The sequence below is a fragment of the Lycium ferocissimum genome, chromosome 5 (assembly GCF_029784015.1).
Source record: "Lycium ferocissimum isolate CSIRO_LF1 chromosome 5, AGI_CSIRO_Lferr_CH_V1, whole genome shotgun sequence".
NCBI lineage: Eukaryota > Viridiplantae > Streptophyta > Magnoliopsida > Solanales > Solanaceae > Lycium > Lycium ferocissimum.
Genome location: NC_081346.1, coordinates 3,562,492 through 3,574,841, shown reverse-complemented (window position 1 = coordinate 3,574,841; position 12,350 = coordinate 3,562,492). Strand labels below are relative to the sequence as shown.

Genomic DNA, 12,350 nt, shown 5'->3' with positions numbered 1-12,350 from the left:
GAAAAATGAAGCCTTTTTTTTTTTCATATAAATTAATCTTAAGACACTGCACGACATTTGACGCAATGTAATCTACAAAGTATCTGTTAATATAATTAGTGATTGATACATTGGATAAGCAATATGTCGATCATCAAACATTGCTCGTAAAAGCGTGCACATCAAGTGCGATAATAGTGCTATCACGAGTGGAATTATTTCCGCTATTGACAGAGGAGCAAATTTAGATATACATATCTTTAAATGAAATATAAGGTACTAGTCAAATTTAGGAAGATATTACAATAATTAAGCTTATATGAATCTTAATTATTCCTAGTACTTTTACATTGACTGATAACCTGCACCTATTCCAAATTCAACGCTCAAAATTTTCTTTTCAGGACAAAGATTTCCTCCACTTGTTAGAAGTTTTGCCTCGAACAAGCCTAGTCTTCATATCAATAGGAGTTTGTCTTCCAATAAATCCCACATCAGTTTCTCTATCAATTTCTCCATATTTATCAGCCTTATTCACTAAGGAAGGCACAATAATTTTCTTCCAGCTAAAAAAACGGCCACCTCGTTTCTTGTCCAACAACTTCTCAATTTGCGCTTGCATTGCCATACACTGACTCTGTAACCTCAAAACATCTTCTTTCAGCCTCTTTATCTCCATCTGTTGGATATGTATTTCGCGCTTAGACGTACACCGAGCTGAAGGCTCAGTAAATCCCTGATTATTGGGGCTTCGTGTTCCGCTTACAAAAGAACCGCTCCAATCAATTTGCTGCTTGTTGTTAAGCTTTGTTTGTTCGGATAACAGTACTTGAATTACTGCTCGCACTGGCAAACGTTCGTTTTGTGCTGCATGTAGGGACGCTTCAGGTGATAGCTTTCTGCTGTCGATCAATCTGCATAGGGTTTTTCTTTCTTGTTTTGTCACCCCGGGATGCGCCTGCCATATTCAACGTCAATTCACTTATAAGATAATATTAGCATTAATTGGCTATACAACTTGATAAAAAGGTGTTAAATTGTTCTGACGTGTTACAAATCTTTACACTATCGGGATATACACTTTAAATCCTATTTTCAGTACTAAATCATTTAGGTATTATATGAATGTGTACTTAAGGCGCTAACAAACTATAAACACAAATTCTCATGTCTTTGTATAATTTAAACAATAGCATATTCTCGTGGATGTATGGTGTAAGGTGCGGGTTCAAGTGTACTCAATACTTTTGACACGTAATTAAAATACTCCATGTGTGGACAAGAATTACTAAAATGTCACCAAAAACCACATTTTGAACTCATAATTTTAAAATTACAATGGATTCAAGAGTAAGAATAAAGATTAAATCCATCATGTTAAATTCATGAATTTACCTCTGCATATCCTCTTGATTGATGAGATATAGACTAAAGCTTTGAGGACCTTCTGACAAAATTTACTGAATCAAGTGCAGACTAATGCTTCATTTTCTCCACAAATTACTCTGGTAATATTAATTTCAAAGAGCCACAAGAAAAGCCAAATTTAGGATAATAGTGGTTTGTGTTGGGTCAGGAACTAGAAACTTGGACAATACTTGAAAATGTACCTTCTCGGTTTGGACTCTTTGGCTTTCGGAATCTCATAGTAGGGACAAACCCAAATCTTGTACCCCTAATCTAGACAAATAGGTACTCGATCGGTTATTTTCCTTTTTACAACCTCTTTTAGGTTTCACATCGATTTTAATTTGATATCTCTTTTTTAGCTTTAGACTAGTTTGGAATCGCTCCACACCACATAAAGCCCAGTAAAAGTAAAAATATTTTTTATTAGAATATTTTTCAACTATGAACTCAAACTCGAAATCGTTATAATTAAAAATAAAGGCATCATGATATTCATTTAACCACAACCTTGATAGATAATTTTTACAACCATTATCCACGTCATCCACCCCAAATGCTCTTATGGTCAGGACGAGTTGGTCACACCGGCAATTTATAAATAAATATAATATATACTCATGTTGTCCTATTTTATAAGATACTTTTAACCTTTTCAATATTTACCCAATAAAAATGCCACACTATATAATAATTGAAACTTTTTAACCTTAAGCTTTTTAATTTGGATTTAATCACATGCTAATATATATTCAAATAAATATCATGACATGTTTAAAATTACTTATATTTTTCTTAAACTCTATATCTAGCAAAATACCCCAATAACCAAATTTAAGGAGCTATAATTAACAATCAGGAAAAAACCAGTTTTCCACTTACTTTGAGGTAGGTATCAATGGCTCTGTACAAGCCATCATCTGTAGAACGAGCATGGCCAGGAAGTGCACTAGCAAGACCAATAAACTCCAACAACGTCAAATTCGCATCAACAGCAGCTTCAGCTAAGTAATTATCCACAAGCTTAGCAACCTTAATTAAAGCACTTCCACTTCTTACACCTTCATCTAAACTCATAAACCTCTCAACCAACCTAAGAACAAGTTCAACATCCAATAATGTCCCACAGGTGTGAACAAAAGATGGAATCATTAGTTCCTTCAGTGTAGCCTGGTCTAGTTGCCATGATATCCGTTTCTCCAATTCAACCCGGTAACTAGGCTCGACCCGAACCATATTGGCGATCCGAAGCAACCGCAAGAGGAAATTGCAAGGGATTGAATCTTTCTCAGGTGGGAGAATTCCGACTAATGTTTCTACAAAAAACCTTTTCTTCATCCATAACGCTGTTACGCTTTCCAGTGAGTCCTCAAAATCTTTCGAGCCTATTAACACTGGTGAACCTGTCGAAAAAATAAACTAGATTCATTTCGAGTAACGTAATTTAGAGTTAATGGTCAAACATACACCTGAACTATCACTTTTTCGTGAGTTTCATACTCCAACTAGTTGTTCCCTTTTTCCTACCTGAACTATCACCATTTATGTATTAAAACACACTTCGAAACTGATTAGGCCCACTACCAATTGTTCTCTTTTCTGGCCTAAACTATCACCATCTACTCAACTAGGGGTGATTGTTCTCTTTTCCTGCCTAATCTATCAGCATCTACTCAACTAGGGGTGTTTTAGTTCATAGCTGGTGATAGTTCAGGGTAAGAAAAAGGGAACAACTGATAATTCGGATATGAAACTCGCGAGAATGTTTAGGTGTGTTTTTGACCATTGACTCTTTAAATTAAAATAAATGTACTACAGTACTAGATTAGATACTTATTAGAAGAATTTCCATCAATACCTTCGTCAGGAGACAGGTCCGGAAGCCATTTAGATGCATAGTGAGTTATAATCGAGCCAATAAGGTCGGGACGAACACCTTTGGCCTTTATGCCGGAAAGTGTCTTGACAAAGTAGTCCATGTCGAGGATACATGTGTCGTCGAACCAACATTCGGCTGAGAAATGTGTGGATTTACCGGGAAGAATGTCGGAGTCCGACAATGTTGGTCTGTTCATTTTAGAGTTTGTGTGAACACTAGAGTAATAAGTACTAGCTAGTAAGTCATTCATATAGATGAAGAAAATTTCTGGCCAAGGATTTTTTGTCTTTCTCGTTGTTACGTGAGGTTATTACCTTTAGTGGCTAAAAATTTGTTACGGGTGACACCACCACATAATGTTGACAACATTGTTTTTATTAGTAGTGACAAGAATACTCTCAGAAAGTGGCGTATGGTGTTTATATGGAGTCCGCAACTTTTTTAACCCAAAAAGTGTCCAAAGGCACCAAAATACCTCGCTAAAAATAAAAAATATAAAAAAATATTAAAAAAACAAACTACCTTTTGCGCGCAAATTTAGTGCGCAATAGGATCAAAGTGTAAGTTTACACTTTGGCCCTATTGCGCACTAATTTTGTGCGCAATACTAGCTCACTAAAATTCCCATGCCTTTATTCTTTTGAATAGTTTTGAAATTCATGTTTTTTCCGTACTTTGACCAAAGATTAGTCATGTTTAAAAACACCGGAATATCAATATTATATATAGAACCTGATATCTTTTTCTGCGAACAATAATGTAGGCTTAATGCATTAAGTATACCTATACGTTTGGATCGTCGTTTCAGGAGTTGTAAAGTGTCCCGAAGTAAGTTTTGTTTGTTTGGAAACTTGTTATCTTTAGGTTTAAGTATTTTATTTTATAGGGTTTTGATTAATTTAGGATGTAGCACGAGTTACTATTAAACGATAATAAAAACTAAGATAACTAATTATCATTAAAAAAATAATACCAAAAAAAAATATAATATTAACATAAAATGTACATCTTATTTACAAATATACTATCTCCATCCCCCTAGGTCCCACACGTGGGAGGCTTAAGAATAACCTTAGGCCTAAGGCGAACTCCACCACCCCCACCACTCTTACCATCATCTCCATCCCCCCTCTTCCTCTTAATTTGTGCACGCTCTATGGCGTGATCATCCTGCGTTCTCTTCGTAGGAGGCTTGTTCAAACCATGCTTCCTATGGGAGACGACGGTGGCTGAAATGTGATCTTCAGGAGATAACTCTATCAGAGTATGAGAGGGATCCACAGGTGCAAAAGAATGTGCACAAATAACATATAATCAATTTAGTTTATTTTATGCTAAACTAAACATAAAATAACATATAGACAATTAATTTAATACACTATTTTATTGTAAAAAATCAAACATGTGTGTCGATGGGCTCCCGAGACGGCCGGCTGTAGGATCCTTAGAGGGCTCGCGAGTCGTCTGTCTCCTAGTTGTCTCCCGAGTGGGCCGGAGCCGGACGTAGATGGTGCCGGAGCAGGAGATAGGTCCACAGGCGCAGAAGAATGAACCTAAAATAAGATATAAACAATATAGTTTAGTTTTATGCTAAACTAAACATAAAATAACATATAAACAATATAATTGTAAAAATTCAAACCTGTGTGTCGACGGGCTCCTGAGATAGCTGGCTAGAGGGCTCCTGAGATGGCTCCTCAGCGGTCACCTGAGCGGGCCCTGGAGCCGGAGACATGTCAAAATTCTCGAATAAGAAATCGAAGTCCAGCTCCGTGCCACCCCGTAGATCGCGAGTTGGTCGCTCACTCTGTGGATGACGAACTGGCGGCTGTGCAGGCGATGGCCAAAACATGTGACCTGAAAATAAATTCGGCGTATATACAGGTGTCGACGGACGCTCTGAAGTAGACGGGATCTCTGAAGTCGACGAGCGGTGAAAAGTCGACGGATCTCTGAAGTCGACGGAGGTTCTTTGGCCGTTAGCGGTCCCGGTATATAGTCGTCGAGCTCATCTACTAGACCATGACCCCCTCTCGTGACCGACCCAGGCCCTACCACCTGCCACCTCGGCCCTTTCCGCACGACCACGAGCACCGTGCCGCCAATGCGGACCTCTAGAATGTGCTCGTCGACACGTCTCTTCGCGCCCGCCGCATACCACCGCGCCGATCCGAACCATCCGCGCTGCATATCCCGTTGTCTTGGAGGCATCCATATGATCCATGCTCTCCTAGCGCATCCTCTCCGTACGGTCGTCCGTACCGCATTTGTTTGCAAATATTAATGATTGAATAAATTTGAAACTTAATACATAAAATGATTAATTAAGTTTGATGACTAATAAAACTTACCAACGCGTCATACCGTCCCGAGAGAGCCGCATATCTCGGCCGTACGCACGAGGCCTCGCGGGGTTACAATCAGCGCGAGTGATCCGAGCATACCACCGTACGTCCGTCGGGGACCGAGTCGCATGTCCGACGGCTAGCCGTCCCCACCTTCTCGATCCCAACGGTGGGACCTAAAGCCGCATAAAGGCCCCCCGCATCGACGGCCGTCGCTGACGTCCCGTGTAATGGTTTGTGCTCCCAAGTCACCCACTGTGTAAATTCCGTACATGGCGAATCGTCTGTGAAGACGCGGTGCGCGCGCGTGCTCCTCAACGATGTCCATATGTATCAACGGACACCGCGACCTCCACAAGGGCTCACCAGCCCTACAAAATATCGGCAGCTGATCCAAAATCTGATCATACGGCGTCCATAAAAAAGCCTGTAAAAATAATTGAATTAATTAATAATAAAAGACTAAAATAGTAAAAAAAAAATAAAAAAAAATAACATACTAATGTTAAATAAAAAATACTTACCGGGTCCGACGTCATACGATCTAGCTGATCCTTGAACGGGAGAATACTGTGCTGCATATCCACATCTCGAATAACGCCTCCTCTCGTCCATCTCCACGCGTATGGCATCGCCTCAACAATATAATCGAGTGGAGGGGCAGCTGCTATGGGCTGAAAAGGTCTCATCCTAGTCCATACCCATATCTGAAAGGGTTATTAAAAAAATATTTTATTAGTCATCGTTTCAAAAAGCTATATTTAGAATAAAATTACACACACTTAAATATAGTGCCTGGAGGAGCGGGCAAAATGCAGCGATATCGGTCCTCACGCCAATAGATGCTCGACAGAATCCGCGATACATGAAAGCCAGAACAGCAGCGCCTCAACTGTAACATCCCAACTAGTCCGTATGCTTGAAGGGCAAATACTATCGAAGCTCACATACGAACCCGATGTGTTCGGGAACAGAATGCCCCGAATATAACGAGAAGGTACAGACGAGCACGTCGGTCAATATCAGCCTTAGGTGTGTCCTCTGTAATCGAATGTTGCATGTCTATGAGGCGCAAATGCTCGAAGAGGAAAGACATTAACAGTCGACTTTGTCCCCATATATGACCTCCTAAGGCGCGAAACCAGTGAGCCTGGTCAACTCCTGCCAATACGACGGCATCTGTTGGGCTCCTCAATATACAAAGCGCGTCTATCGACCTAGAGACCATAAAGGACCTCCACGTCCTAAAAGGTGATGGTGGCCTCACCAGTACGGAGATGATATGTATGGGTCTCTAGTCGCCATCGCTCAATCATGGCCGTCACAAGAGCCCTGTCATGCTGTACGTGACCAGCAGCGACGCAACGGTAGATACTGCCCCTATATAGTATCTCTAAGACACGAGGATGTGGGAGCCGAGCTGCTAAAATATCCCATGCTTGCTCCACAACCCTGGGACGGACCAAACGGGTGGGATTTATATCTGAATCCTATACTAGCTTGGACCTATGCTGCTGTTGTAGGTGAAGCAACTACGCTCAAAGGGTCCCGGATGAAGGGGGAGCGGGATCCATGGAGGCGTTGTATCTGTTTTACGCATTTTTAATTAATCATTAACATGTACTATTAATTATGTAATCTTTTATCGAAAAAATTATACTAAGAATGTTCAATCCTAAACTAAAGATGTTCAGACCTAAATTAAGGATGTTCAATTATACTAACTAACTAAGACTTTAATGGGAAATTATATTAACTATCTAAATTTGCGAATTAATTATTTTTAATTAATTATTGTACTAACTACAATTAACTAACTAATATTAAATTAATGTTATTTTAACTCTTAAACTAGGGATGTTCAAACCTAACCTAAGGATTAAATACAATTAACTAACAAATAAACTAAGGATACTCATATATACTAACTAACTAAGACTTTAACGAGAAATTATATTAACTATCTAAATTTGCGAATTAATAATTGTTAATTAATTATTATACTAACTACAATTAACTAACTAATATTATATTAATGTTATTTTAACTCTTAAACTAGGGGTGTTCAAACCTAACCTAAAGATTAAATACAATTAACAATTAGCTAGCAAATAATTAACAAATAAACAAATAACAATTAGCTAGCAAATAATTAACAAATAAATAATTAATTAATGAAACTATTAACAAATATTTAATAACTAATTAATAAATAATTAACAAATAAACAATTAGTTAATCCGACAATTAAGGGTTACAAAATAAATAATCAACAAATAAACAATTACCTAATAAACAATTAACAATTAATTAATAAAAAAATTGAAAAAAAAAACAGTGGACTGCCCATTGCGCACAAAAAAAGTGGGCGATATTTTTTTTTTCTTTTCATAATCCACAACTATTACACAACAATCATACGTATGATAGTAATATATTGAACAATGTAATACAAAATTCGTAGTGAAATACCTAGAATGAAGGTGGTTTTTAGTTTTTGAAATAGAGTTTTACGCCGCTTTATTCCGAGATCAAAGCTTTAAAACTTGTTCCTTGCCTTGAATATACCAAGAATATTGACTTTTAGATTAAAAAATAACACGAACTAGATGTTTTTAGACGGTGGGACCACTAGAAAACGACTTGGAAAGTCTTTTTTTTTTTTTTTTTTTTTTGGGGTTGTCGGGTGGGAAAGAAGACGAGGGGGGTTTTTAGTAAACCCCTATTGCGCACAAAATTAGTGCGGAATAGGGCCAAAGTGTAAATTTACACTTTGGTCCTATTGCGCACTAAATTTGTGCGCAAAAGGTAGTTTGGTTTTTTTTTTTTTTGGAGTGGTATTTTGGTGCCTTTGGACACTTTTTGGGTTAAAAAAATTGCGGACTCGTTTATATGCTATGGATTCTACTGAATCCAATGTTGTAGACGCATAACGTATACACGTATGAAATTCTAAATTTGTTAGATATTATATTATAAGCTCATAATTTCAAAAGTGTTACGGTTAATTTAGAGTTAAGAACCATAAGTGTTGAATTCAACAACATACTCCGGGTAATCCTATGTACAAGCAAAGTCCGGAGAGGATAGTAGGTAAGCAGACCTTGATCCCTTACCACTATCTTGTACATGTAGTGAGGTTATTTCCGATAGATTGTCGGCTCAAGGATGAAAATTGAATTCATAAAGGATGAAAATTGAATTCATAATGACTAAATTAATTAGAACATCAGATGACGTTTTCGTTGAACGTCCATCGGAAACAATTACTATGAGTACGATTCTGATATATTTTTTTATGAAAAGTCCCTCAAAAATTCTACTTTCTAGTAGTGTTACCTGATCATATATGATAGAACTGGGAATAAGAGCAAAAAATCATATAGTAAGCCATAAGATTTGCTGGATTCAGGATATAAATTTATGGGTTCAATATTTAAAGTTCTTAATGTTAAACCCGTTGTACTATTAAAACATTGGTTCATACCTATTTAATGCAATTTTAATAGAATTTTATACATAAATATATACTCCACGTTAAAAGTATTGGGTTCAGATAAATCCGGTGCTTACATGTTGCATCTGCCACTGGCCACTGCCAAGTTATACCTGAATAATAGAATTTCTAGTAGCCTTTCAATATGAATGAAGTGTTAAAACAGAGAGAAAAGGCTGAGAGACATAATAAAGTCACAGCCTCAAAGGGAAAGAAATATTAAAAGGTACGTAAATGTAGATTCATACTTGATTATCGCAGATGTATTAGGAAACACATATTAGTGACATCAAAAAGTGAAGACATAATAAAGTCCCGTATAAGTCGTTACTGTTAGTAACGTATTAGCCTTAATACGTAACTCACAGTAACGAATTATAAAAACATTAATGACAGTAACGTTTTATATATCCATTTGCTCCGTCAGCCGTTAGATTTGTCCGTTGGATTTTTTGAATAAAATAATGTCTAATATGTTACTAGAAAATACGTTTATACTAATGTAATATTTCGTTAATTCATTTAAATAATGAATTATTTTGGTCAAAAATTCTAAGTACTAATTACTAGTAAGTCATTCATATAGATGAAGAAAATTTCTGGCCAAAGATTTTTTTTGCCTTTCTTGTTGTTACGTGAGGTTATTTACCTTTAGTGGGTAAAATTTTTTTACGGGTGACACCACCACATAATGTTGACAACATTGTTTTTATTAGTAGTGACAAGAATACTCTCAGACAGTGGCGTATGGAGTTTATATGCTATGGATTCTGCTGAATCCAATGCTATAGACACATAACCTATACATGTATGAAATTCTAAATTTGTTAGATATTATATTATAAACTCTTAATTTCAAAAGAATTACGGTAAATTCAGAGTTAAGAACCCTAACTGTTGAATTCAACAACATACTCAGGGTAATCCTACGTACAAGTGAAGTCTGAAGAGGATAGTGGGTAAGCATATCTTGGTCCCTTACGACTACCTTGTACATGTAGTGAGGCTGTTTCCGATAGACTGTCGGCTTAAGGATGAAAATTGAATTCATAAAGTTTAAATATTGAGTTTTTCTTTTGTTTTTAGGGATCGGATTCAATATTGAATTAGTCCTTTTCCCCCTTTTTTTAGCCCCTCCTCATGAGCTCTCTCCTTGATTCCTTGATGATTTGAATCCACAATCTTAGAGTTGAAGGTGGAGAGCGCTTACCACCTGAACAACCCTCTTCTCGAATTCGCCTTTGTTCCAGAATTAATTTGGATGGATTTGGAAAGAATTGTTCATGACTGTTAGTGCTTTCAACATGGGTGATGAGTGCTGTAGGAAGAGGGATGGAAAAAGGGATAAAAGGCCGGGAGTATTGAAGACAAATGATTGGTTCAAGTCATTTTCCTTTCTCATGTGGAGATTATTATGAATTTTGTTCTCTATACAGCAGAGAAGAAGCCATGATATGTCACTATATACACAACGGAATATTTGCATTAATTTTACTTGTCTTCCTTCTTTTTCACCTCCTCCCATGAATAATCAATTGCTATCCCCCACACGGCAACACACTTGGGGTCTAAACTTGTTTCTTTTCTCTTTTGCTTGCTGGAAATTTGGATTTTATTACTAAGTGATGGGAAGACTAATGCAGCAAGTAGGCAACAATTGGAACTACCGAGTATGGATGCTAAAAGGGTTAGGATTGAATTTTGGCAGGTCAAGTGGTTAAATTAATAAATATATGAGTTACTATTAATTTGCTCAAAGGTAAAACTTTCATAGCGGATATCCTATTTGGATACTGCTATTTAACTTGTACTTAATTCTTTAATATTATTTAATCAATACTCATTGTTGAAGTTGTTAGATATTCTTTAATGTTGTTGGAAAAGCTTAAAAACATTAAAATATCATCATTGTTGCAAAATGGATTTTTTGATTTGTTCTTGTTTTGACAAGTTAATGATAAGGGTTTGTTGTTTTTTAATATTTGGAACTTATGTCTCAAATTTGAGCTCATTTGGGCGTTGAATTATGTGTTGGATTGTTGAAATTCAAATAACAAATTTTAGTTTTTGGTCAAAAGCTAATTTACCTGAACTTCAAGCATAAATACCTAAACTTCAGCCACATATAGCCGAAGTTCAAAGTTCAGACACTGTATGTTTGATTGTTCCGAATTAGGTGGACTTGCAAACATTTATAAACCTAGGGCATAACTTAAATAGCGATTCCTAAATCGAGTATTTGTGCACCTAGCCGCTCAAAGGTTACTTGAGCTCATCGGATGAGTTGGTTCAAGATGAGGTAAATATTACTAGGTGATAGTCCAATCCGCTCAATCATTACCAAGTTTTAATGTATGTTTTGATTAATTACCAAACTGAACTAACAAATCTTTTTTTCTTCTTTTATTATGGATACATATAATATATCAATTTTTCTCGTCGTCAATTTGGTCTAGGCTCAACATTTAAATGAGCTAAACTGAATGGGTCATAATAGACTGAATTATCAAATAAGTGGATCATTAGCCCGTCCAAAATGGAGCGAATTTGGCAGAATCATGTTATCGTTGGTTGATTTTATCAACCATATTGCACATGATAATTAGGGTGATAGGAGAAATTTGTGAGCTATGAAGAGTGAATAGATAATTGATTAAACAGTACGACGGACGCTCTGCCTCATTTAGGATTACGCGATGATTCCAATTTGTACGGAACGTTTTGAAGATGACATGACCTCTTACGTTGAATAATTCTTTTCATACGAGACCTACTTCTGTATATGAACCGCACATGTTTAAATCACAGAAAAGACATAAGTTAGGCCTGGCGTGATTTATAGCTTGTTTGGCCAAATTTTAGGGAGGCCAAAAGTGCTAATTTTTTTAATATAGTGCTTGTTTAAAAAAGTATTGGAAAAGATAAAGAGATTACTCTACTGAAGATATTTCACTGGACACTCTCTTCAAATTGAACTTTTTGGTTCGTTAATAGTCGGATTGAGCTGAAAAATAATTATTAAAATTTTAGGGAAAGTGTCACGTAGATAGGGTTGGTTCGGATTTTTTAAACACCAAACCAAACCAATTAAATCGGGTTTTAAAATTTATACACCAAAACCAAACCAATAAAATTAAGTTTTTCAACGTTTGTTCGGTTTTTCGATTTTTTGATTGTTTTTCCGGAGTAGTCTTGATACAAAACATATAACTTTTACTTTAAATATTTCTTTAGTCCTAGTAAG

General features: G+C 36.5%; 1 protein-coding gene across 1 annotated transcript; it reads right to left on the bottom strand.

Annotated features, from left to right (window-relative positions):
• Positions 1–189: 189 nt before the first annotated feature.
• LOC132055488 (root phototropism protein 3-like) lies at positions 190–3,603 on the bottom strand. The gene is made up of 3 exons (XM_059447342.1): positions 3,245–3,603; positions 2,269–2,789; positions 190–937 (listed from the first exon to the last, which is right to left on the bottom strand). The coding sequence occupies exons 1-3, from the start codon at positions 3,513–3,515 to the stop codon at positions 380–382; spliced, it is 1,350 nt and encodes a 449-aa protein (XP_059303325.1). The 5' UTR covers positions 3,516–3,603; the 3' UTR covers positions 190–379.
• Positions 3,604–12,350: the final 8,747 nt, after the last annotated feature.